General features: G+C 40.2%; 1 protein-coding gene across 4 annotated transcripts in view; it reads right to left on the minus strand.

The window, feature by feature from the left end:
* The window catches only part of KNTC1 (kinetochore associated 1), a 102,982-nt gene that overhangs the window by 19,758 nt on the left and 55,266 nt on the right, over positions 1-27,958 (minus strand). For all 4 annotated transcript variants that reach the window (XM_021669930.2, XM_012447185.3, XM_012447183.3 and 1 more), the window contains exons 38-53: positions 26,445-26,501; positions 25,305-25,468; positions 24,066-24,170; positions 22,241-22,369; positions 20,895-21,011; positions 19,661-19,770; positions 14,986-15,193; positions 10,758-10,847; positions 9,667-9,838; positions 9,515-9,573; positions 9,159-9,375; positions 7,312-7,385; positions 6,864-7,074; positions 6,559-6,668; positions 2,513-2,559; positions 589-667 (exon numbers count right to left, since the gene is read on the minus strand). In XM_021669930.2, the coding sequence (XP_021525605.2) occupies positions 589-667; positions 2,513-2,559; positions 6,559-6,668; positions 6,864-7,074; positions 7,312-7,385; positions 9,159-9,375; positions 9,515-9,573; positions 9,667-9,838; positions 10,758-10,847; positions 14,986-15,193; positions 19,661-19,770; positions 20,895-21,011; positions 22,241-22,369; positions 24,066-24,170; positions 25,305-25,468; positions 26,445-26,501 (1,949 nt within the window). The remainder of the gene's footprint in view (positions 1-588; positions 668-2,512; positions 2,560-6,558; positions 6,669-6,863; positions 7,075-7,311; positions 7,386-9,158; positions 9,376-9,514; positions 9,574-9,666; positions 9,839-10,757; positions 10,848-14,985; positions 15,194-19,660; positions 19,771-20,894; positions 21,012-22,240; positions 22,370-24,065; positions 24,171-25,304; positions 25,469-26,444; positions 26,502-27,958) is intronic.

Genomic DNA, 27,958 nt, shown 5'->3' on the forward strand with positions numbered 1-27,958 from the left:
AGAGGCTTTTTCCTTCCTGTTATGGGACTTTACAATCAGCACTTCAGACTTCCCCCTTTTAATCTGAAAATCATTTGCCTACTGGCTCCACACCCTTCTCCTCTCTCTGCTCCAACTACCTCAGAGGACATTTCTATATGCAAGAGCCTGAAAACAAAGGTCATGCTGCCATAGGGTAAACTGCAAGTTCAGGCTAGCTAAAGTTTAGTGGGCAGAGGGGATGGTCTGACCAGAGCACACAGCCAGATAAGCCCATGGTGAAGACTTGTTCATGGCCAGTGTGTTTGGCTCCTGGCTTCAGGAATGTGGACTGGCCAGGGAGTTGACCACTATGAATGCAGACAGCCCGTGGAAACTGTCAACAGGTGCACCATACAGCAAGCTAAGCAGATGTTACAGAGGCCAGCACTAAATGGAGCATGGTGCAAAAGACAATGCTTGCTTAGGAGATGAGATAGACTTTGAGAACATATGTACGTGAGCATTATCTGAATCATCTGTTAATGCAATCAAGCATAGTAAATAAACAGGAAAAAAATGTTAAGCTGAGATGCGCAGAAGAGACTGGATTAAGTTTCCAGAGCTTACAGTTGTAGTTGATGTTGCAAATACAAACAGCATTCTTGAACTATAATCAATTGGACGAGACAGAAGGAGATATTGCACTCTGGAAAAAAAATTGAATTACATTTATCTTTTAATTTAGTGATGGATTACCAAAACAACAGACTTATCTTTCCATCCATGGAAAGGTCATTAGACAACTCAAAGGCAGACCAAAAAGATGTTTTTGCTTTAAAGATTGCTTAATCTTTTCTTGATTTCTTTTGTTGCTAAAGATGATAATACATGCAACAAATGCAAGGCTTCAGCCTCCTCATCTATAGAATAGCTAGTCAATCTCCGATCCCTTAAATTCTATTTAAGAAACTAATATAATCAATTCAAGAAAGATGTTCAGAAAAAAAAAAAAAAAGAAAGAAACTAATATAAACGATAGCTGTAAAGTCCCTTGAATGCTACACATGGGAAATTCTGCGTTTGGTATGCAGGACCTTGTTAGCAGCCCATTTCAACCTCTAAACCCAGAGCAAGCTGGCTCCTCTCCAGGAAGGAAGGATGAATTAGGCCAGCTGGAGGAGGGGTGGGGCAGAGCTTTTAGTGGAAAAAGCAGCACATTATAAATTTTGCATTAAGTAGCCTTTTGGGATTTCCTTTTTCTCTTCTCTCTTTAAATCGCTTCCCTCCAAGACTTTCCATGTGGCTAGTTCAGTTAGACATACCAAGAGCTACCTCTTGTTTGAACAAAGATGACTCTTCCCTTAAAAGACTAAACTAGGCCATGCGCGGTAGCTCACACCTGAAAAATCAACTGCTGTAATCCTAGCATTTTGGAAACCAAGGCAGGAGGATCACAAGGTTAGGACTTCAAGACCAGCCTGACCAACATGGTGAAACCCTGTCTCTACTCAAAATACAAAAATTGGCCGGGCATGGTGGCAAGTGCCTGTAATCCCAGCTACTTGGGAGGCTGAAGCAAGAGAATTGCTTGAACCCGGAGGCAGAGGCTGCAGTGAGCCGAGATTACACCACTGCACTCCAGCCTGGGCAACAGAGTGAGACCCTGTCTCAAAAAAAAAAAAAAAAAAAAAGACTAAATGAAGGCAAGGTGGGAGTCCAGAGGGAAAGAGGGTATGGGTGGTTAGGACAGCTCTCTGCTACAAACCAGAAGAAATCCATTTCTTGGGGTTGTCTTTCCATCTTTTCTATCAGCTCTCGAAGGATGAGGTTGGACATAGGGCTTCCAAGGCCACTTGGCCTACTTTTGGTTTAGGCTAGGAAGACCTTTTTTCTTTCTTTCTTTTTTTTTTTAATCATCCAGCCCAAAATGTCATAGGCTAGGAAGATCAAACCAGTTTTTTGATTTAGGAAATGCTGGCTGGCATGTGAGCCACTATGCTCCCTATCCATGACTGTGCCAGGCATCATTAATGGATTGCCACATTTGTTCTGACTTGGGCCCAGATAAGAGTCTTCTCCAGAATACAAGCCATGACTAATCAGATCTAGCACATTAGATAAATCAGTGGGCCTTTCCAAGTAGAAGGGCAAAAGGAATCTGGTGGCCTGTATCCAAACCAACTCAGCTTAGCAAGGTAAGAGAATATAAAGATGCCTATATTTATATTTAATATAGGGGCCAAAGTCTGGGTCTGGGGCCAAAGTCTTAGTTAAGAAAGAGTTTTCTTCTGCTTGAGAGGTACCTTCCACCTAAAGGTATGCTAGGAACCCTCAGCCCTCATAGGAGTTCAGATATTTTAGACCTTGGCTGGCTCTGATGTTTTCCACTGGAGAGACTCCTAGCCATGTTATCAATGGACTGATTCATTTCATAAACTCTGACCCGAGTTTATCAAGAAAGCCCTTTAAAAAATCAACTGCTGAAAAATATACGGTAAGATTCCTATTTTGCACCACAACATAGGTGAATATAAGTAAAGGAAAAGAGTACCTTCGTAGGGCTTCATCTTCTTGAAGTTCAAATAATTCTGATGGTTTCTTGGAAAAAACAGGAAAAACAGGTCAAAAACTAAAAAAGTTTACGATTAAACATTCATTTATCTCTCTGAAAATCTTGGATAAAAAAATCTAATATACAAGATTATGTTTACATAGAAAAATTATAATGTAAATGTTTATGAAAAGATTTTTTTGCTTAAATGATGGGTTTACTCACATTCATTCACTCAACAAATATTCACTGAGCACTTACTATATGATAGGCACAATTCTAAGTACATGGATTGCCTGAGCAAATAAAGCAAATGTTCCTGTCCTCCTGGAGCTTACATGCATTGGATAATTTTTATTTTGATTTATTTTTGTTTTTGGAGACAGGGTCTTGCTCTGTCACTCAGGCTGGAATACAGTGGCACAAGCACGGCTCACTGCAGCCTCAACCTCCTGTGCTAAAGCAATCCTCTTGCCTCAGCCTCCTGAGTAGCTGGGACCACAGGTGCACATCATGGCACCTGGCTAATTTTTAAAATTTTTGTACAGATAGGGGTCTTGCTATGTTGCTCAGGCTGGTCTAAAACCCCTGGCCTCAAACATCCTCCTTCCTTGGCCTCCCAAAGTGCTCAGATTACTTGCATGAGCTACCTTGCCCAGCCCAGTATTAGATAATTTTTTTTTTTTGGTGGAGATGGAGTCTGGCTCTGTCACCAGGCTGGAGTGCAGTAGCACTCGGCTCACTACAACCTCCGACTCCCTGGTTCAAGCGATTCTCCTGCCTGACTGAGCCTACTGAGTAGCTGGGATTACAGGCATGCGCCACTATGCCCAGCTAACTTTTTTTTTTTGTATTTTTAGTAGAGATGGGGGTTTCTCCATGTTGGCCAGGCTGGTCTCGAACTCTTGACCTCAGGTGATCCGCCCACCTCGGCCTCCCAAAGTACTGGGATTACAGGGCCACTGCGCCCATCGGCCTAGATTATTTTTAACAGGAAAAGACCCCATGAATTTTAAATGAGCCATTTGTGAATTCAGTATATATTTATTGGGACTTACAAAGTACTGTGCTAGGTGCTATGTATACATGCAGTTTCTGGCCTCGAGGAACTTTTAGTGTGTACCTTGAACTTACATATAAGTTAAAACATCTGTAAAGGCTGGTTCTAAGAGTCAGCCACATATTCTATGTGGCCAAGAAATGCTTCTAACTCCTGTATCCACTGAAGAACAATCCATGCTCTTAATAAATACTTTAAAAATCCTTATTGAATCAAATGCCAAATGATATAAAAATTACTAATTAAAAACTTAATGGTGGCCGGGTAAAGTGGCTCACACCTGTAATCCCAGCACTTTGGGAGGCTGAGGCAGGTGGATCACCTGAGGTTGGCAGATCGAGACCAGCCTGGCCAACGTGGTGAAATCCCATCTCTACTAAAATTAAAAAATTAGCTGGGCATGGTGGCATGATGCTAAAAGTACATAATTTGAATCTGATCATGAGGCATTATTAGACAAACCCAAATTGGAAGGCAGCTTATGAAACAGCTGGATTACATTTTTCAAAAATGTCAATATCATAAAACACAAGAAAAAGTCACAGAACTGCCCTAGATTAAAAGAGACTAGAGGCTGAGTGCAGTGGCTCATGTTTGTAATCCTAGTACTCTGGGAGGCCGAAGTGGAAGGGTCATATAAGGCCAGGAGTTTGAGACCAGCCTGGCCAACATGGTGAAACCCCATCTCTACTAAAAATACAAAAATTAGCCAAGTGTGGTGGCGCACGCCTGTAATCCCAGCTACTCGGGAGGCTGAGACATGATAATTGCTTGAACCCATGAGGTGGGGGTTGCAGTGAGCCCAAGATCACTCCATTGCACTCCAGCCTGGGCAATGAAATGCGACTGTATCAAAAAAAAAAAAAGACTAGAGACGTGACCAATAAATGCAAAACATAGTCCTAGACAAGATCCTGGACCTGGGGGAGAAAACTGCTAAAAAACATATTATTAGGCCGAGCGTGAGGTCACGTGTCTATAATCCCAGCTACTTGGGAGGCTCGCTTAAACCAGGGAGGCGGAGGTTGCAGTGAGCCGAGATCCCATGATTGCACTCCAGCTTGGGCAACAGAGCAAAACTCCATCTCAAAACAAAAACAAAAAACATTTTTAGGGCCAGGCGTGGTGGCTCACGCCTGTAATCCCAACACTTTGGGAGGCTCAGGCAGGTGAATCACCAGGTCAGGGGATCGGGACCATCCTGGCTAACATAGTGAAATCCCATCTCTACTAAAAATACAAAAAATTAGTTAGGCGTGGTGGCATGTGCCTGTAGTCCCAGCTACTCAGGAGGCTGAGGCAGGAGAATCACTTGAACCTGGGAGGCAGAGGTTGCAGTGAGCCGAGATCGAGCCACTGCATTCCAGCCTGGGCGACAGAGCAAGACTCTCTCTCTAAAAAAAATAAATAAAACAAAAATAATTAGGACACTGGTGTAACTATAAAATGGACCATAAACTCAATTATAATATCACCATTAAATTTCTGATTCTGGCCGGGTGCGGTGGCTCAAGCCTGTAATCCCAGCACTTTGGGAGGCCGAGGCGGGTGGATCACGAGGTCAAGAGATCGAGACCATCCTGGTCATTATGGTGAAACCTCGTCTCTACTAAAAATACAAAAAAATTAGCTGGACATGGTGGCGCACGCCTGTAATCCCAGCTACTCAGGAGGCTGAGGCAGGAGAATTGCTTGAACCCAGGAGGCAGAGGTTGCGGTGAGCCAAGGTCGTGCCATTGCACTCCAGCCTGGGTAACAAGAGCGAAACTCTGTCTCAAAAAAAAAAAAAAAAAAAAAAAAATTTCTGATTATGATAATTATATTATGGTTGGGTAAGATAAAATCCTGTTCTTAGGACATGTACCCTTAAAATATTCAGGAGGCAAAGGGGCAGGCCACATGCTATTTATTCTCCAATGGTTCAGAAAAATATCATGAGAGTATTATAGAGGAGAGATGAAGCAAATATGGCAAAATGTTAAAAACTTATGGATCTGGGTGAAAGGTATATGTGGGAATTCCTTTTTCTTTTTTTTCACTATTTTTGTACTTTTCTATACATTTTATATTATTTCAAAAGGAAAAGTTAATCACATAAATCTGAGTAAAAGTACAGGCCACCTCTTTCATACAGATGGCATCTGAAATCATCAACTGAAAAGTAAAACAGCTATAAAACAGTATTTAAACAAAAAGTAAACAATCTCTAGCCAGGTGTGGTGGCTCACACCTGTAATCCCAGCACTTTGGGAGGCTGAGGCAGGTGGATCACCTGAGGTCGGGAGTGTGAGACCAGCCTGGCCAACACGGTGAAATCCCATCTACACTAAAATTTAAAAATTAGCTGGGCATGGTGGCACATGCCTGTCATCCCAGCTACTTGGGAAGCTGAGGAGAGAGAATTGCTTGAACCTCGGCGGAGGTTGCAGTGAGCTGAGATCACGTCACTGCATTCTAGCCTGGGTGACAGAGTAAGACTGTCTAAAAAAAAAAAAAAAAAAAAAGTAAACAACCTCATTAAAACATCAGATAATAAAGGGTAATAAAATGAACAAAAGTTCCAGACAGGCACAGTGGCTTATGCCTGTAATCTCAGCACTTTGGGAAATCGAGGCAGGAGGATCACTTGAGGCCAGGAGTTTGAGACCAGCTTGGCCAACATAATGACACCCTATCACTACCAAAAAAAAAAAAAAAAAGTTAGCCACACATGGTGATGCACACGTGTAGTCCCAACTACTTGGGAGGCTGAGGTGGGAGGACTGTTTGAGCCCAGGAGTTTGAGTCTGTAGTGAGCCATGATTGCACCACAGCACTTGCCTGGGTGACGAAGCAAGGTTCTACCTTTAAAAAACAAACCAAAAAAGTTCCTTCCTTGAAGAATCTGTGCTCCTAATTAGAAGGTCGTATTGTGTGGGATATTTAGCCTCTGAGAAGCCATTGGTGCATGCTCAACAACAGATACCCTTGGCCAGCAAGTACTTACTTCACCAGGTTTTGTTGAAGGGCAAAGCCATTTTTCCAATAACATGTCCCAGACTTTTTCCAAATTAATTTCATTGACTTCAGCTATTTCTTTAGCTGCTGTATGAATATCTAAGATATTCAAAATAAAGAATTAAAAGAAAAACTCAAGTTTTGAATACTTATATTGAATACTTACTTATATGTGTATGTGTATATACATACACATATAAGTAACATACAAGCACACATACATATATACGTAAAACTGGGAATCAAAATCATAGCTTTTCTTGGACAACAAAAAAAAAATAGTTTTGTCCTCACCAGGATAATCTGCACGAGATGAATTCTGAATTCTTTGATTGATGCTAGGATGTTCGTAGAGACTGACAATGAGATGCGCTGGCTTTCCGATCACTCTTAAATATTCCTCCGTGTTCAGCTTGTGAGCTATAAGCACAGCTTCTGTGCCTGATCGCCGGTACTGGATATGAAGCTTCTTCAACAAAGCCTCGGCTTTTTCACGTTTTTCATCCTTTTAAACAATTCCAAGCAAAAAGAAAACTTTACTTTATAAGTCTCAGTTGAAGCCAAGAATCCATCTTTATCGATCACAATCTCCCCCTTCCTCAGTTATGTTCCTAAGCATCTATATAAAACCTTGGTCTTCTTTCTCCATTTTAGGCACTACGGCAGCATGAGAAGGTAGATTAAGCTAGTACAATTTAATTAGGAAGGAAGAGAAGCCATCAATCTGATAGTTCAGACACACCTGTGATGGGATATTCTGTAGCCATCTCTCAGCTAAATAAAGGCAGAATTTCAAAGCAGACATCTTGAAGGAACCTAAAAAAAAAATTTACAGGCAAACTTTAATCTTTTCGAGAAAATGTATTATGGTCAAATTAACAAGTTTTTAAAAATTACAAAAATGCATACTCATGGCTGGGCACAGTGGCTCACATTTGTAATCCCAGCACATTGGAAGGCCGAGGCAGGTGGATGACCTGAGGTCAGGAGTTTGGGACCAGCCAGGCCAACATGGAGAAACCCCATCTCTACTAAAAATACAAAATTAGCTGGGTATGGGGCGTAATCCCACCTACTAAGGAAGCTGAGGCAGGAAAATTGCTTGAAGCGCGAGGTAGATGTGGTGGTGAGCTGAGAGTCACCATTGCACTCCAGCCTGGGCAAGAAAAGCAAAACTCCATCTCAAAACTAAATAAATAAATAGCTGGGCATAGTGGCAGGCGCCTGTAGTCTCAGCTACTTGGGAGGCTAAGGCAGGAGAATCACTTGAACCAGGGAGGCAGAGGTTGCACTGGCCTGAGATCACGCCACTGCACTCCAGCCTGGGTGACAGAGCAAGACTCCGTGTCAAAAAAAAAAAAAAGCCAATAGAGGCCATTTCATCAGTTTCCATTCCTGTTCTCTAGATTCTTACATGCCTTCCAGGAGTTTTCTCTGTGTCTGTGTTCATGCATGCATGCGCACCTTAACCCTAACAGATAATACCATATATACTCTAGTATAATTTGCTGTTCTCATTTTAGATCTTGGATATCTTTCCAAATCAGCCCCATAACATTTCATTCTATGAATACACCCTATTTTCTAACTAGTTCCTTACCTGAGCTTTTTTTTTTTTTGAGGCAGAGTCTCACTGTCTCCCAGGCTAGAGTGCAGTGGCGCAATCTCAGCTCACTGCAGCCTCTGCCTCCTGAGTTTAAGCAATTCTCTGCCTCTGCCACCTGAGTAGTTGGGATCATAGGCACCTGCCACCACGCTTGGCTAATTTTTGTATTTTTTTTTTTAGTAGAGATGGGTTTTACCATGTTGGCCAGGCCGGTCTTCATCTCCTGACCTTAAATGATCTGCCCACCTCAGCCTCCCAAAGTGCTGGGATTACAGGCATCAGCCACTGCACCCAGCCAGACCTAAGCATTTTTTAAAAAGTCATTCTCAACTTTTGTTACAACCAAAAATGTACAAGCTGGGAGCAGTGGCTCACTCCTGTAATCCCAGCACTTTGGGAGGCTGAGGAGGGCGGATCACAAGGTCAGTAGATTGAGACCATCCTGGCTAAGATGGCAAAACCCCGTCTCTACTAAAAATACAAAAAATTAGCTGGGCATGGTGACACATGCCTGTAGTCCCACCTACTCGGCAGGCTGAGGCAGGAGAATTGCTTGAAGCCAGGAGGCGGAAGTTGCAGTGAGCCGAGATCGCGCCACTATACTCTAGCCTAGGCGACAGAGTGAGACTACGTCTCAAAAAAAGGATAAAAAAAATGTAGCAGGAAGTGCCTGTGCTTGTGTTATCTGTTTGGTTATGTGAGACTATGTAGGGATTCATCACTGAAAGTGTGATTAGATATTAAGAAGTACCAATCACTGCTTATTCCTAGCAAAGGTTACACCTTAAAGAAGGCACAAGAGGGAAGTTGGAAGGTGCCTGCCTCCCTGCCCCGTGACCACTGCACTTGAGCGTTTCAGCATTCTGCACCACCATAGTGCAGAGAGCGGGCACATACATTTGAAAACTACCATTTTGCTTCTCCTTAAAGATGAAGAAGCAGTATTCTTTTTTAAACTACAATTTTAAAAGAAGAGCTCTTACCTTCAGGAATATCCTGGACAAGGCTGATGGCAATAGCTACAGCCCACTCCGGGTTGACTATAGAGAGTAAGTAGGATTCGATGGTCTGGGTGATCTTAGTTATTTCCTTGTTAATCAGTGTTGAGGATTTAGCTTGTGCTAACTTCAGAAGATTTGGCTTCAGTTTTTTTTCAAAAACATGTTTTGCTGTAGACACGTACAGAGTGTCCAGAGAGAACTTCAAAGAAAAGGAAGGTTATAGCTGAAGCACATATTCACATATAAGGTTTTACATGAAAGCAGCATAAAAATCTTTTACATGGGGTCAGAATTAATTATAGGATACAGAAATGTCTTACAAAGTTTTAATCAATTACCTTCATTAATTTAGATATTAAAAGCAATGTTGGGAAAGATTCTTCACTGAGTTCTGTAGCTAGAAAGGAAACAAGGAGAGTATGACTTGTAAAAAATTTTGAAAAAATTTTAGCTATCCAGTAAAATTTATTAAGAAAAAAAAAAAACATACAGAGAATTTTCCAGAAGTTCTGTGCTGTGCCAAAGAATATCAGGTGAAAAGGCAGTCTAGTTTGGGCGGCTGATGGCAAAGTTATGACATGTTCCAACATATACTGATATTCTAGATCCACGGGAGGAGAAATTCTTCTGTATGACTTCAAATGTTTTAGAATACTCAATGCCTATATTAAAATAAAATTAAACTTTTGTCCAGTTAGAGTAACCCAGTCCTAAACTGTCATAAAACTATCTAACACTATATCATTGAAAGTTTCCATTCCCGAGACCATCTTGTTTTCAGAAAGATGATCAAAATCTTTTTTAGTATTCCCTTTAATGTTATTCTTCTAAACCATAGTTTATATATGATCATCAAAGAAATCATATGAAGAGAAACCATTGGTAAATGGTAAATGACAGCTTGACAGTTCACTATCTGCTCTTCACACAGTTTAAGATATAATTCAAAATACTTGATTTCATTTTAAATATAGAGGCTACAGATATAAATTAATTCTCTATACCCTTATCTTTCTTACGTTTATATATTATATTAGACAACCTTGTATAACATTTTGAATTGATATATTTTCTTATGTAGTAAATCTTAACATAATATTAAAATATTTCTAAAATATTAATTTCTAAAATCAAATTAAAAAGTATAAGGCTACTACAACCAAAATTCAGAAATAATGAAGAAGTTAATGAAAGTACTGAGACACAACTGACTATGTCTTGGACCAATCCATTAATACACAAAGCTGACTTAACTCTCAGCCCCATGGCCTTTTTTACTTCCTACATGGCAAATGTTTCCTTAATTCTTCACAATTAGTTCTGCAGTGACTTCATACTCTTAAACAGCAGGAGAGGTTATTTAAATAACCTCAAAACAGTAAAAACAGGAGGAAGATAAATGATAAAATATGAATGCTATAAAAATCTTTTTCCCTTTGTAAAGATTTTTAAAAACCTGAACTAAACCACAGAGTTTAAAAGGAGTTCAACAGATGATCTGGAAAGGCCCTGGATGATGATATGATTTATGATCCAAAAAAAGCAGAAAGATGATTTTTACATCTTTGATATATGTTATACCTGATTAATATTAATATTGGTTATCTTTTCATCAGCTCGTTCTATAACTTTCAGGACAACTTCAATCATTTCATAGTCATAGGGATCCAACTGTATAAAAACAAAAATATATCAAAACTTGTTAAGATTTTGCCACGTTGAAGTTTTATTCAATTACATTCATCAGCACAGATTACAAATATAAAAATCTCATTGCACTACAATGTTTAATTACTCCCTTAAAAATGAGCTAAGTTTTCTTACCTCTAAAATTACCTGTGAGGATAAACATACATGCTAAAAAAGGTCTCAAAGGCTGTTTTTAAAAGCTGCACAAGGTAGTACTATTTTAATAAAGAAGGATGCTCTTGCCTGAAATCCCAGCATTTTCAGAGGTCAATGCGGGTAGATCACCCGAGGTCAGGAGTTCGAGATCAGCCTGGCCAACACGGTGAAACCCCATCTCTACCAAAAATACAAAAATTAGCTGGGTGTGGTGGCAGACGCCTGTAGTCCCAGTTACTTGGGAGGCTGAGGCAGGAGAATGGCTTGAACCTGGGGAGTAGAGGTTGCAGTGAGCTGAGATCATGCCACTGCACCCCAGCCTGGGCAACAGAACCAGACTCTGTCTCAAAAAAAAAAAAAAAAAAAGAAGTTCTTAAGGTACTAAAAACATGGAGTAGGCATATGGACAAAATTTTATATAAGATTTTGAAATTAAAGTTCCATATCTTCAATTTATGATGGGAAAATCAGAACAGAAAGAAGTTGATCCTTTTCTTAGAAATGACATAACTAAAACTGTGGGCCCCCAAGCAAGTTTCTCAAAGGATTTTGTTTTAGCTCCAACTATATACCATAGTGCAAGAATGAATTGTGTGACATCTATATATATATAAACATAAAAAGAAAGGAAGTCACGCCGGGCATGGTAGCTCATGCCTGTAATCGCAACACTTTGGGAAGCCAAGGCAAGTGGATCACCTGAGGTCAGGCATTTGAGACCAGGCTGGCCAACATGGCAAAATCTCATCTCTACTAAAAATACAAAAATTAGCCAATGTGGTGTTGCGTGCCTGTAGTCCCAACTACACAGGAGAATCACTTGAACTCAGGAGGTGGAGGTTGTAGTGAGCTAAGATCATGCCATTGCACTCCAGCCCAGGCAACAGACTAAGACTTCATCCCAAAAAAAAAAAAAAAGCAAAGCAAGGAAGTCTTCCTTTGTTCTTTGTTTCTTTCTACCCACAGACCATTACATTTTTCTTTTTTATTTTATTTTTGAGATAGAGTCTCACTGTCACCAGGCTGGAGTGCAGTGGTGCAATCAAAACTCACTGCAGACTTGACCTCCTAGGCTCAAGCAATCCTGCCCACCTCAGCTTTCCAAATACCTGGGACTACAGGCATGTAACATTACGCCCAGGTAATTTTAAAAAACTTTTTGTAGTGACAAGTTCTCACTATGTTCCCCAGGCTGGCCTATTTTGTAAATGCCAACAAAAGTCACGTGAAAAACAACATTGAACAAAGTGGGAAGATAAAATATTGTACCTAGAAAATTTGAGCAATCTGTATAATTTTTGGTGAATTATAGGCAAAATATAAAATTGAAAAATGTATTGCAGGCTTAAAATTTTATTTCTGGGCCAAGCATGATGGCTCACACCCGTAATCCCAGCCCTCTGGAGGCCAAGGCGGGTGGATCACTTGAGGTCAGGAGCTCATGATCAGCCCGGCCAACATGGTGAAACCCCGTCTCTACTAAAAATAAAAAATTAGTCAGGTGTGGTGGCACGTGCCTGTAATCTAAGCTATTTGGGAGACAGGCAGGAGAATCATTTGAGATTACACCATTACATTCCAGCCTGGACAACAAGGGCAAAACTCAGTTTCAAAACAAAAAAAGAAATTTTATTTCCCTGCCATTTATCTTCATTTGTCCATCAAACTACCTCTTGACCAAACATTCCAATTTTCAGAAGTCTCCTAAACAAATACTCAGCAGAAACCAGGTATAGTTCCTGTAGTCCCAGCCACTCAGGAGGCTGAAGCAGGAGGATCACTTGAGCCCAGGAGTTAGAGGCCAACCTGGGCAATATAGTGAGACCACCTCTTCTCTTTAAAAAAATTAAAACTCCCCTCCCCCCCAAAAAAAAAAATGCTGTGGGAGCTGATGGCCAAAAAAATAAAAAAATAAAAACCAAATTAGACAAGAGTATAAAAATATATATAAAGATATTAATTGTAACAATTTATAATAACCAGCAAGGACAACATAGTGAGATTCATATTTACAAAAAACTTTTAAAAAAATTAGTGGGGTATGGTGGCATGCACCTATAGTCCCAGCTACCTGGGATGCTGAGGTGGAAGGATCACTTGAACCCACAAGGTCAAAGCTGCCATGAGCCAGTGAGACCCTGTCTCAAAAAAAAAAAAAAAAAAAAAAAAGGTCAGGTGAGGTGACTCACGCCTGTAATCCCAGGACCATGGGAGGCTGAGGCAGGCAGATCACCTGATGTCAAGAGTTCAAGATCAGCCTGGCCAACACGGTGAAACCCTGTCTCTACTAAAAATAAAAAATTAGCCAGGTGTGGTGGCATGCACCTGTAGTCCCAGCTACTTGGGAGGCTGAGGCAGAAGAATGGCTTGAACCTGGGAGGTGGAGGTTGCAATGAGCCAACATCATACACAGCACTCCAGCCTGGGCGAGAGTGAGACTCGTTTCAAAAAAAAAAAAAAAAAAAAAAAAATTAGAAACAATTTAAATGTCTATTCAAAAAAGGCTGTTTAAATACAGCATGCTTTATCCATATAGGGGAACAGTAATTATGCATCTGTCAAAAATAACATTTCATTGGGCATGGTGGCTCACCTCTGTATTTCCAGAACTTTGGGAGGCCAAGGTAGGAGGATCCCTTGATGCCAGGAGTTTGAAACCAGCCTGAACAACATGGTGAAACCCCGCCTCTATTAAAAATACAAAAATGACCAGGCATGATGGTGCATTTCTGTAATCCCAGCTACTTGGGAGGCTGAGGCTGAAATATCACTTGAACCCAGGACATAGAGGCTGAGTGAGTCACATTCACACCACTGCACTCCAGCCTGGGCAACACAGCAAGACCTTGTCTCGAAAAAGGAAAAAAGAAAAGAGCCTGGGCGTGGTGGCTCAAGCCTGTAATCCCAGCACTTTGGGAGGCCGAGGTGGGTGGATCACAAGGTCAAGAGATCGAGACCATCCTGGCCAACATGGTGAAACCTCGTCTCTACTAAAAATACAAAAAAATTAGCTGGGCGTGGTGGTGTGCGCCTGTAGTCCCAGATACTTGGGAGGCTGAGGCAGAAGAATTGCTTGAACCCAGGAGGCGGAGGTTGCAGTGAGCCGAGATTGTGCCACTGCACTCCAGCCTGGCGCCTGGTGACAGAGTGAGACTCTGTCTCAAAAAAAAAAGGAAAAAGAAAAGAAAAAAAAAAGACATTTATTGCAGGACTATGAAAAAGAAATTGTTTGAGATAGATGTATATGTACTGACACGTAATGACAACATGTTAGGTGAAAAAAGAGGGTCACAGAATAGTATATTTAGTATAGGATAGTTACTACACCACACTACTAATATTTTTATCTCTAGGGAGTGGGGTTATAGGGAAGTTGCCTGTTTTGTTTTATTTATTTCTCTCTAGTTCCAATCTCTTCAAAGAATGTGTAAGGTTTTCTTTCTTTTTTTGAGACGGAGTCTCGATCTGTCACCCAGGGTGGAGTACAGCAATGTGATCTTGGCTCACAGCAACCTCTGCCTCCTGGGTTTAAGCAATTCTCTTGCCTCAGCCTCCCGAGTAGCTGGGACTACATGATCAAGCTGCCATGCCCGGCTAATTTTTTATATATTTTTTAGTAGAGACGGGATTTCACCATGTTGCTCAGGCTAGTCACAAACTCCTGAGCTCAGGCAATCCGCCTGCCTCGGCCTCCCAAAGTGCTGGGATTACAGGCGTGAGCCACCACGCCTGGCCAAGAATATGTAAGGTTTTCAAAAATACGGGGAAGAAAAGCTATTTCTATTTTTAAAAATAGGAAAATTGTATTAAACTGTATTAAAAATATAGAAATCTAGAGAATATTTCAAATGAAAAGTTGATAAAAATATAGACTTATACATCCAATTTATTACTAAATAAATATAATTAGCTAAGGGTGGGAGAAATGACTGAGATGACCCGATTCATTTCACCGTGTGTCTACCTTATGTAGTATTCCACTAAGACTGATGACCAAATCTTTAGTGCTCGTCAGTAAAGGAACCATCTCGAGGGCTTTGGCCAGGAGTTTGGGATGCCGCTGCTTTGCAGACTCCATGCTTGCATCTCCCTGGCCTTGGCTGGCATTTGTGTTGTGGAGCAGTGTTTCAATGAAGAGCTGAAGAGCCGCATCGCAGTCCAACTGAAACGTGCTAAAAGAAGCATTCAATACACACCAATCAGAAATTTGAGACCAGCCTGGCCAACATGGTGAAACTCCATCTGTACTAAAAGAACAAAAATTAGGCCAGGCACAGTGGCTCACGCCTGTAATCCTAGCACTTTGGGAGGCTGAGATGGGTGAATTGCATGACCTAAAGAGTTCGAGACCAGCCTGGGCAACACAGTGAAACCCCATCTATACCAACAGACAAAAAATTAGCCAGGTGTGGCAGTGTGCACCTGTAATCCTAGCTACTCATGTGGCTGAGACAGGAGAATCACTTGAATCCAGGAGGCGGAGGTTGCAGTGAGTTGAGATTGCACCATTGCACTCCAGCCTGAGTGACAGAGTGAGACTCTGTCTTTAAATAAATAAATACGTAAGCCAGGAGTGGTGGCATGCACCTATAATCCCAGCTACTTGGGAGCTAAGACACAAGAATCACTTGAACCTGGGAGGCAGACGTTGCAGTGAACCAAGATCATGATACTGTACACCAGCCTAGGTGACAGAACAAGATTCTGTCTCAAACACAAAAAATAAATAAATTTAAAAAATAAATAATAAAATTTTGGCCAGGCATGGTGGCTCACGCCTGTAATCCCAGCACTTTGGGAAGCCAAGGCAGATGGCTCACGAGGTCAGGAGTTCAAGACCAACCTGGCTAACATGGTGAAACCCTGTCTTTACTAAAAATATAAAAATTAGCCAGGTGTGGTGGCTCATGCCTATAATCCCAGCTACTTCAGAGGCTGAGGCCGAAGAATTGCTTGAACCCGGGAAGCAGAGGTTGCGATGAGCCAAGATCGCACCATTGCACTCCAGCCTAGGCAATAAGAGCAAAACTCTGTCTCAAAAACATAAATAAATAAATAAATAAATAAATAAATAAATAAATAAATAAGTAAATAAATAAATAAATAGATTTTTTAAGAATCAACAAACCAGGACGGGTGTGGTGGCCCACACCTGTAATCTCAGCACTTTGGGAGTCTGAGGCGGGCGGATCACGAGGTCAAGAGATCGAGACCATCCTGGCCAACATGGTGAAACCCCGTCTCTACTAAAAAATACAAAAAAATTAGCTGGGCGTGGTGGCGTGCGCCTGTAGTCCCAGCTACTCGGGAGGCTGAGGCAGGAGAATTGCTTGAACCCAGGAGGCGGAGATTGCAGTGAGCTGAGATGGTGCCATTGCACTCCAGCCCGGGGGACAAGAGCGAAATTCCATCTCAAAAAAAAAAAAAAAGGCTTTTATCGAAGACAGGCAATAACAAATTCTGGTGAGAATGCAGAGAAGAAGAGAATCCTTGTACAATGTTGGACAACTACTATGGAGAACAGTTTAGAGGTTCCTCAAAAAACTAAAGATAGAACTACCATATGATCCAGCAATCCCACTGCTAGATATATACCCAAAATAAAGAAAATCAATGTATCAAAGAGATGTGTACTCTCATGTTTATTGCAGCAACTATTCACAATAGCTAAGATTTGGAAGCAACTTAAGTGTCCATCAACAGACAAATGAATAAAGAAAATGTAGTATATAAACACAATGGAATACTATTCATCCAGAAAAAAGAATGAGATTCTGTCATTTGCAACAGCATGGATGGAACCAGAGGTCATTCTGTTAAGTGACATAAAGCAGGCAAAGACAAATTTCAAAAGCTCTCACTTTTTTTCTTCTTTTTCCCAAGCTATGACTAGGACTTTAGCTCTTACTTATTTTTGGGAGATAAAAATTAAAACAACTGAATTCATGGAGACAGAAAGTAGAATGATGGTTACCAGAGACTGGGAAGGATAGTGAGGGGAGAGGGGAAATGGGATGGTTAATGGGTACAAAAATACAGTTAGATAGAATCAATAAGACCTAGTATTTGATAGTACAACAGGGTGACTACAGTCAACAATAATTTATTGTATATTTTAAAGTAACCTAAAGAGTATAACTGGATTTTTTGTAACAGAAATAATAAACGCTTGAGGTGATGGATACCCTATTTACCCTGATGTAATGATTATGCGTTGCATGCCTATATCAAAATATCTCAGGAACTCCATAAATATATAAACCTAATGTGTATCCACAAAAATTAAAACAAATAAATAAAATAAACTGAAAAAAACTCAACAATCCACCAATAAGGGGCTAGTTATATAGCTTATCTAGGCCAGGCACAGTGGCTCACACCTATAATCCCAGTACTTTGGGAGGCTGAGGTAGGCAGATCACCTGAGGTGAGGAGTTCGAGACAGGCCTGTCTGACATGGGGAAACCCTGTCTCTACTAAAAATACAAAAATTAGCCAGGCAGGGTGGTGCGTGCCTGTAATCCCAGCTACTCAAGAGGCTGAGACTGGAGAATCACTTGAACCCAGGAGGTAGAGGTTTCAGTGAGCTGAGATTGCGCCGCTGCACTCCAGCCTGGGCAACAGAGTAAGATTCTGTCTCAAAAAAAAAAAAAAAAAAAAAAAGAATCTGGTTACTATAGAAAAAGTAACAACTGAAATGCCTTTTTAGATCCTACTAATAAGACAATGATAGTTTAATTTGCTATACAGAGTAACTAAAATATCAATAAGAGGCTTAAGTATCATCATTTTGAAGTCACTCTCTGATATTCTAAAGATTATCTAAATTTATTCAGGTAGACTGCCTGAGGCAAAAGTGTCACTATCATATGAATACAAATCATCAGTGCCACGTACATAGAATAATTATGAAATGAACTTGACTTTATAGCTATTTAAATTTCAAAAAAGTGTTCTGAACCATAGGATATCACATAAGAATCTACCAGAAGTTCAAGTTAAATAAAAAATATAAAAGTGTGTGTACTCTGTCCTGGATTTATAACAGGACAAACTGAAGAATGACATAGTTTTGTTACTTCAAACTACTCTTTAAATCAGTGCTCCTTAGAGCTATGGGCAGCCTATAGTCCTTGACTTGCAGGTACAGGATAGTGACAGCCACGGTTTTTACGCTACTCACTATCCACAGAGACAAAGAAATAGATGCCTGCCTGGTTCAGGAAATGTACCAAGCAGTTTCATTCTCAGTAACTCAGATTCCATTAATCTGTTACAAATCAGATGGGGGTTACAGCACTCATAATATTTTAGAAGCAGTCATTTATAATTTGACCTTGAGCAGGTCATGTAATATGAGTTTGTCTTCTCATATATCAACTGGCAATATATGCAGTAAGAACCATAAAAATTAAATGAGGTGACATGTCTGAAAGCATTCTGAAACCAGAAAACGAGTCCTTGTATTTACTAGATAGAAACATCGGGCCGGGCGTGGTGGCTCATGCCTGTAATCTAAGCACTTTGGAGGCCAAGGCAGGCGGATCACTTGAGGTTGGGAGTTCAAGACCAGCCTGACCAACATGGTGAAACCCCGTCACAAAAAAAAAAGAAACATCTGAGATATAAATTATAAATCATAAATCATTTATCCCTACTCATCAAAGTAAGCTGAATCTATAAATAACACATTTAATCTTAGTTCTAAAAATTCTTGACTGGGCGCAGTGGTTCATGCCTACAATCCCAGCACTTTGGGAGGCTGAGACAGGCAGATCACTTGAGGTCAGGAGTTTGAGACCAGCCTGGCCAACATGGTGAAACCCTGTCTCTACTAAAAATACAAAAATTAGCCAGGCGTGATGGTGCATGCCTGTAATCCTAGCTACTTGGGAGGCTGAGGCCAGAGAATCACTTGAAGGCAGAAGTTGCAGTGAGCTGATATTGCGCCACTGCACTCCAGCCTGGGTGACAGAGCGAGACTCTCTCTCAAAATAAATAAATAAAAGGGGGGTCGGTGTGCAGGGGCCAGGGAGCTGGGAGTCTCCCCATCTCGGTGGGGCGTGCCGGGTCCCCAAGCCCATTCCTGTCCCAACCCCTTTAAAAAAAAAAAAAAGAAAGAAAAAACAAATAAATAAATAAAATAAAAATAATTTTATAAATATTTTTAATAGGAAATTAGAAATTCTCCCTAAAGCATACTTCTCATTAATTTTTAGTTTAAGATTCCTTTGCTCCCTATTTAACCTGATTTAGAAGTTTAATTACTCAGAAGAATATTCTCCAACTTTTCTGATCATAGGAATCACCTGAGCTCCTATTAAAGATCAATGATTCCTAGGCTCAGTCCAGACCCACTGAGTCAGAACTGCCAGAGAGCCCTAGAAATCTGCATTTGTAATCAAGTGTCCTAGGTGATGCTTATCAGGAGGCAAGTCTGGGAAACACTAAATGGTGAATTTAAATGGTGATATCATAAGAGACTCCAATCTGACTTCATATTTACTCAGTTTGGGAATGAGCAAAAGAAAATATCAGAGGTCCATGGACCTCATAAAATAATCATCATTATTACTGTGTTCTTGAAATAAGGATTACCAGTTTAACAGCAAAAATACCGTTAATGTTTAAAGAATTACCTGCAATATTCCAGAATGAGGCTTGTGTCCATATCTATATTTTCCACAAGAGCTTTAATGAGGTCTTTCTTGGTGAGAAAATGTTGCCTGAAAACTGGTTGAAAAGAAATCTAGAAATAAAAAGAACAAAACAAATTAAAAAAAAAAAACCCTCTACACTGAAATGTATCAGAATAAGGGCAACATAATAACTTGCCTTCTTAGTATCTTTTTTTTATAAAGAAACATTTGTCTATAGCTCCTCCAACTTCACACTACCCAACCCAGCCATCATTCTGAGAGTTGAGGTGTACATGGGTCCAAAACTCCTCTTAGCCATCCTAACCAATGCCTCATCTGAAAAGTTTGATTCTTAATGCAAACAGAACACCAGTTCCATTACTGCAGAAGAATTAAGCTTCAAAACATATAGCATTTCTGTACTGGTTATCTTCCTGATAAGTCAACTGTTTGCAAATAAAATGTTTTATATTTTTGGTAAAGAAAACGGGGTTTTGGCTCATGGCTGTAATCCCAACAATTTGGGAGGCCAAAATGGGTGGATCACTTGAGGTCAGGAGTTCGAGACCAACCTAGCCAACATGGTGAAACCCTGTCTCTACAAAAAACACAAAACAATTAGCTGGGTGTGGTGGTGCATGCCTGCAGTCCCAGTTAATCAGGAGGCTGAGGTGGGAGGACAGCTTAGGCCATAAAGGTTGAGGCTGCAGTGAGCTGTGATCATGCCACTGCACTCCAGCCTGGGTGACAGAATGAGATCCTGTTTCAAAACAAAGAAAACTTGGTTTTGCTTGTCTGTTCTTTTGCACTGTCAAAAATAAAGGTGATTTATTTTCCCCTACTAGGAAAATAAATTGTTGTTGAAGCATGATATACCTGTATATACATTTTAATATTATCTTTAACAACAGCAGTAAACAAAAGTATGAGGCTAAAGGCTATGCCTGAAATAGCATAAATGTCAATTCATACTAGATATATACCTATAAATGAGAAAGTTAAGCAGCTGAAAATGTCAGGCCACTTTTAATTTCCTTAAAAATACAGACAAAAGGAAATGAGGCAAAAAGTTTATTTATCTGGAAGCACCAACGTGTGTACTTAATAAAATGTATAAGGCGGTACACATACACTCTCTTCCCAAAAGTAAAGGACAAGAAGATCTTTGCTTTGTTTTAAATTTTCCAACCAGGTAATTATCAGAATCAATGATAGCAGTACAAAGAATACTCACACCAAGTTTAGCAAGACGTATGCCCCACTGGGCATCAGTACTGAGTTCATGGAACTTAAGCCCCATTTCTATTTCCTGATAGAGACTTGCCAGCTCAGAGCCCACCAGAGATATTGCCTAAAAAATTAAAATAGAATTAAAGTTAAATCATAAATATATTCTAATACCTTTTAGATGAAACCCAACAATAAAAATCATAACTTCCTTTGTGATAACTGTGTAGAATGTTACATATTATTTTGTACACAGTCATTACTTCTTATGTAATATTTAGGTAATCCAGCTTATTGTATAATGACATACATTTAGCCTGGCTTTCTTTTATAATGAAAGGCCAAATTTTAGTTATCTTGCAAGCAAACTCCCCATAAAAGGCAAATTTTAACACAACATCCAAAAGAAGTTCTCTATCTGTTAAACTTAGCCTACAAAAATGAACTGATGGGCCAGGAGTGGTGGCTCACACCTGTAATCCCAGCACTTTGGGAGGCCGAGGCAGGCAGATCATGAGGTCAGGAGATTGAGACCGTCCTGGCCAACGTGGTGAAACCCCATCTCTACTAAAATACAAAAAAATTTGCTAGGCGTGGTGGCGCACACCTGTAGTCCCAGCTACTAGGGAGGCTAAGGCAGGAGAATTACTTGAACCCAGGAGGCGGAGATTGCACTGAGCAGAGACTACGTCACTGCACTACAGCCTGGGCAACAGTGTGAGATTTAGTCTGAAAAAGAAAAAAAAAAAAAAAACAAAGAACGGATTCATAGGTAGGTCTAGGGTTTCAAATATACCAGAGTAAGATTTGACATTCTAAGGCTGTAAACAGATCCTAAGAAATAAAAAAAACTGCTGAAGCCTGTAATCCCAGCACTTTGGGAGGCCAAGGAGGGCAAATCACGAGGTCAGGAGTTTGAGACCAGCCTGGCCAACATAGTGAAACCCCATCTCTACTAAAAATACAAAAAAATAGCCGGGCATGGTGGCAGGAGCCTGTAATCCCAGCTACTCGGGAGGCTGAGGCAAGAGAATCCCTTGAACTTGGGAGGCAGAGGTTGCAGTGAGCTGAGATCATGTCACTGCACTCCACCCCAGGTGACAGTGCAAGACTCCATCTCGAAAAAAAAAAAAAAGAAATAAAAAAACTGTAATTCTTTGGGTTGAACAATGCTCATAACTTGCATATACAGGCAACAGTATGTCACCAATCAAGGAGAAGTTGGTAGAAATCACGAGTTAGCTCAACATTTCTTCTACTAAATCTTTAAGACCAGGTGGCAAAGCCAACTTCATTTCTGCCCCCAAATCTTGAATACTTCAAGAATTGAAGGTGTGCTTCCTTAGGGCATACCAAGATTTTGTCGTAATTCTGCCATGCTTTATCTATGAGCTTCCAGAGATTTTCAAACACATCTTTTTGAGGTAAGAGAGTGCAGTAACCCAACGCCAGGTCAAGATCTACCAAGCGACAATTAAATACCTACAGGAAGAAAGTAGCAAAAGAAACAAACTCTTCATAAGCTAAACAGAATTAACTTTGTTCACAAAGGGCACAAATACAAATAAAGAGGAAGAATTTTAATTTATAATTTAAAAAACCTTTTAAATTAAGTTTCTCAAGGTTTATCATTAAATTGAATTACAAACGCTACAGAAGAACAAGTGTTTCATGAAAAGTTACAATAACATAGTTCTAATGTGTTTGCTTAAGTTTAATGTCCTTTATCACTATCCAAAGAGTATGGAAAGAAACTACAAATTCTGTAGGGCACTGAAATGTTGTCTAGGGGTAAAGAGCCATAATGTATGTAACTTATTTCTAAATAGTCAGAAAAAGTATATACAAAATGTAAAATGATTTTATATATAAATAGAAAAATAGAGAAAGAGAGAGCATGCCAGCGAATGATAAAGCAATAAAGAGTATACCAGAGATCTTTGTACTATTGCTAAAATTTTCCTGAAACTTTGAAATTATCTCCAAATTAAAAATTTTGGGGGCCGGGCCCAGTATCATGCCTGTACTTTCAGCATTTCAGGAGGCCAAGGTGGAAGGATTGCTTGAGGCCAAGAGTCCAAGACCAGCCTGGGCAACATAGTGAGACCTGTCTCTCACAAAATATTTAAAAGTTACCCAGGCATGGTGGTGCACCAGCAGCGCCAGATACTCAGAAGCTGAGGCGGGAGGGTTGCTTGAGCCCATGAGTTCAAAGCTGCAGTAAGCTATGATGGCACCTCTGCACTACAGCCTGGGTGAAAAAGTCAGACCTTGTCTCCAAAAAAACCCACATTTTTTTAAAAAGTAATCTGACAAATGAAAATTAAATGCCTAATGCAACTATTTTTTCACCGAAAGTCTATTAGAATCTTTTAAAAAATAAAGGGTAATGGAAAATTAGGATTTCTGAAATAGAAATAAGTAATAGGATCATTGGAATGCTTTAATCTATAAAATAAATAACCACATGGCCGGGCGCGTGGCTCACGCCTGTAATCCCAGCACTTTGGGAGGCCGAGGCAGACGGATCACGAGGTCAGAAGATCAAGACCATACTGGCTAACATGTGAAACCCCGTCTCTACTAAAAATTTAAAAAATTAGCTGGGTGTGGTGGTGGGCACCTGTAATCCCAGCTACTTGGGAGACTGAGGTGGGAGAATCACTTGAATCCAGGAGGCGGAGGTTCCAATGAGCCAAGATTGCACCACTGCACTCCAGCCTGGCAACAGAGTGAGACTCAGTCTCAAAAAAATAAATAAAAATAAAGATAAATAAATAACTACAGAATGTGGCACAGTTATTCATGCCTGTAATCCCAGTGACTTGGGAGGCTAAGGCAGGAGGATCGCTTGAGCCCAGAAGTTCAAGGCTGTGGCAAGCTATGATTGTACTACTGCACTCTAGTCTGCCTGACAGAAAATAAACTCATCTCTAAAAAATAAATAAATATAAATAGAAGTAACTAAAATCAAGAGACAACAGTGGAAAAGATTGACTACTATTTCATAAAATCTCTATAGAATGTCAATTACCATAATAAAAAATACAACACTATTAGCTATAATACAGTTTAAGTTTTTGAATAGTAAAACACTACTATACTGAATCATATGTCAGCTAACTGAGGTAAAAGGCAAAAAATAATTTTTTTTTTTTTACTAAGAACAAATACTTACTTTGTGCAATAGTGTTGTAGCATTTTTCCTGATAAATATAACAGCTTTTTCTTTCAATTCTGTAACAATATGCCTTGATTTAACTAATGTAGTCTCTCCAAATAACTTTTAAAAAAGAATAAAAAAATATTTAGGTCCAGTTCTATGTATCATTCTGAAAACTTTTTCAAATATTAAGGAACTTTGAAAATTCATCATTATATCCAAAAAGTATAAGCATTTAACTTATAGTGATAGAAAGCTGTGTCTGGGGGTGGGGGATTGACAGGAGGGAGGAAAAAGGAAGTATTAAAAATACCCCTAAGTCTTCATTGTTGTGTTGGTGACAAGGTGAATACATTGGTTGATACACTTAAAACATGTGCATTTTAATTTTGAAAGCTATACCTCAATACAATTCATTTAAAAAGGACCAGCATTTAATACATATCAACAGAGTAGTAGAAATGAAGACAACACCCTCTGAGGCCCAGCTAAAACAGTTATCCACAGTTAGTTTGTCTTCTAGAATCTCTTCAATGATGCTCTCAGAAGTAATTATAATAACTTGGCTATTTAGGTGATAACTAAATGAACAACACACAGATATTTTGACCAAATGTGGTACAGTAGAAACTGCACTGAGCTTGGGTGTCAAGACTTACCACTACAATATAAAACTTTGGGTAATTTATTTCACCTCCCTGAATCTGAGTTTCCACATTTGTAGAATGGAAACTCTCAGGGCTGTTGTAAAGAATGAGTATGAGCTGGGCACAGTGGCTCACTCCTGTGGAAGGCTGAGGCGGGTGGATCACCTGAGGTCAGGAGTTCGAGACCAGCCTGACCAACATGGATAAACCCCATCTCTACTAAAAATACAAAAACAGCTGGGCATGGTGGTACATGCCTAATCCCAGCTATTCGGGAGGCTGAGACAGGAGAATCGCTTGAACCCAAGAAGCAGAGGTTGCGGTGGGCTGAGATCCTGCCATCGCACTCCAGCCTGGGCAAAAAGAGAGAAGCTTAGTCTCAAAAAAAAAAAGAAAAGAAAAAAGAGAATGAGTATGAAAATGTGTGCAGACACCTTCTTTCCACACCGGAATCTTAGTAGATGCTCAACAAATGTTCTTAAATCTGATGAATTATCAATTTCTTTGCTACAAAGACAATAGGAAAACATGGACTCCCAATTCCTTTGTTAGTGTTTTTACATCTATATTCACCCAAAGTCAAAAGTATTTGTTCTTGAAGCTATACCTTTTCACTCAAACTGGCATTCATGAAGTTTGACACAGAGTGCTGAAGACAGGTACCAAATGAACCAACCACAAATTTTAGGGCTAGCTCCCACTGGCTAGATTCCTGAAGATTTTGAAGCAGGGCAGTGATCAAATTTAAAACAGGTAAAACAAGCCCATCTCCTGCAGAGTAATAAAGGATTTTAATATTTAGATTTTTTTAAATAAAGAAAGATCATATTATTGAAAACCGTTTTCAGAGACAGCCTATTTCTTCAATACAGATAAGTCAAGGAGTTTGTTCTCAAAATTAGTTAATGAGAAGATAATATAAGGCTTGAGTTAAACCAGAAACTAAGTCCACTAGCTAATGAGATACTTTGATTGTAACTCGACTATTTTAATTGAGATGTTTATATCTTTAGCTGAAGAAAAACCATTTCTCCATTTGAAAGATAAAAATTTATAAACAAATTCATAGATGTTAACACTATTAAGCCAAATCACATAATCTACTGAACTTTTACATGAATGATATAAAAATAACTAAACAATTACATTAAGGATATTAAATAACATTCATATTTAGAATTCAAAGAAATTTCTACTACTATGGGATTTTGTTTTTTTAGAAATAGGGTCTTCTTCTGGTGCCCAGGCTGGTATATAGTAGTGCCATCATAACTCACTGCAGCCTTGAACTCCTGGGCTCAAGAGATTCTCCCACCTCAGCCTCCCAAGTAACCAGGACTACAGGTGCACACCACCATTTCTTTCTATTAAGACAACTTGAGGCCAGCGGTGGTGGCTCATGCCTGTAATCACAGCACTTTGGGAGGTCAAGGTGGGTGGATCACCTGAGGACAGGAGTTTGAGACCAGGCTGGCCAACATGGTGAAACCCTGTCTCTAGTAAAAATACAAAAAAATTAGCACATGTGGTGGCACATGCCTGTAATCCCAGCTACTTGGGAGGCTGAGGCAGGAGAATTGCTTGAACCCGAGAGGTGGAGGTTGTAGTGAGCAGAGATCATGCCACTACACTACAGCCTGAGCAATAGAGAGAGAAAAAAAAAGAAAGAAAGAAATTTTAAAAACAAAATAAAAAAAAAAAAGTAAGAAATCTTAATAGAATGCAATACATTTCTGATGTCAAATACCTTCATTAATGGAGCAGTATGGCAAACTGGTAGACTCCAAGGGATATCTCTTGCTTTCTACAAAAGATACAAATAAGTTAAACAACAGTAAATAGATGGTCATACTAAAAGCCCAGACTTCATCACTATACAATATATTCACGTAACAAAATAGCACTCGGACCCCTTAAATGTATACAACTAACACTAAATAAAATAACTCTCATACAGCATATACACTCATAGATGTGTAAATATTTCACTATTATAAAAACATTTTTTTTTTTTTTGAGACGGAGTTTCGCTCTTGTTACCCAGGCTGGAGTACAATGGCGCGATCTCGGCTCACCGCAACCTCCGCCTCCTGGGTTCAGGCAATTCTCCTGCCTCAGCATCCTGAGTAGCTGGGATTACAGGCACGCGCCACCATGCCCAGCTAATTTTTTGTATTTTTAGTAGAGACGGGGTTTCACCATGTTGACCAGGATGGTCTAGATCTCTTGACCTCGTGATCCACCTGCCTCGGCCTCCCAAAGTGCTGGGATTACAGGCATGAGCCACCACGCCCGGCCTAAAACATTCTTTTTTTTGTGTGTGTGCAGTGGCTCAATCTGGGCTCACTGCAACCTCTGCCTCCCAGGTTCAAGCGATTCTCCTGCCTCAGCCTCCAGAGTAGCTTGGACTACAGGTGCCTGCCACCACGCCTGGCTAATTTTTATATTTTTAGTAGAGATGGGGTTTCACCATAATGTCCAGGCTGGTCTTGAACTCCTGACTTCATGATTCACCTGCCTTGGCCTCTCAAAGTGCTGGGATTACAGGCGTGAGCCACTATGCCAGGCCCACTATTATAAAAAAGTTCTAAAGGAAACTGCTGCTTTATAAATACACACAGTAAAATGCACAGCTAAGTGTATAACCAGATAAATGTCCATAAACTGAAGGAGCAGCATCCACATCAAGAAACAGAACATCGGCCAGGTATAGTGGCTCATGCCTGTAATCTCAGCACTTTGGAAGGCCAAGGTGGGCAGATCACTTGAGGTCAGGAGTCTGGCCAACACGGTGAAACTCTATCTCTACTAAAAATATAAAATTAGCCAGGCATGGTGGCATGAGCCTATAATCCCAGCTACTTGGGAGACTGAGGCATGAGAATCGCTTGAACCCAGGAGGTGGAGGTTGCAGTGAGCCGAGATCACCCTGCTGCACTCCAGCCTGAGTGACAGAGCAGGACTCCATTTCAAAAAAAACAACAAAAAAAGAACAAGAAACAGAACACTGTCAACTTCCCAGCTACCCCCTCCTTCCCCTTTCCCACCCTTAAGGGTAATCACTGCCCTGACTTCAAACAGCACCAGCTTAGTCCTAGCCTCTGTTTGTACTTGGTGCAAATGACATCATACAGTACTTAATCTTTTGCATCTGGGTCTTTTGCTCCACATTATGCCTCTAAGATTCACCCACATTACTATGTGTAGTTCTAGTTCCAAACCTCTACAGTTTAAATTTACATAAGGCAGAAATACATAGAA

This window comes from Aotus nancymaae, unplaced genomic scaffold (genome assembly GCF_030222135.1).
Source record: "Aotus nancymaae isolate 86718 unplaced genomic scaffold, 86718_ANA_hifiasm-v0.15.2.pri h1tg000021l, whole genome shotgun sequence".
NCBI classification, from domain to species: Eukaryota; Metazoa; Chordata; class Mammalia; order Primates; family Aotidae; genus Aotus; species Aotus nancymaae.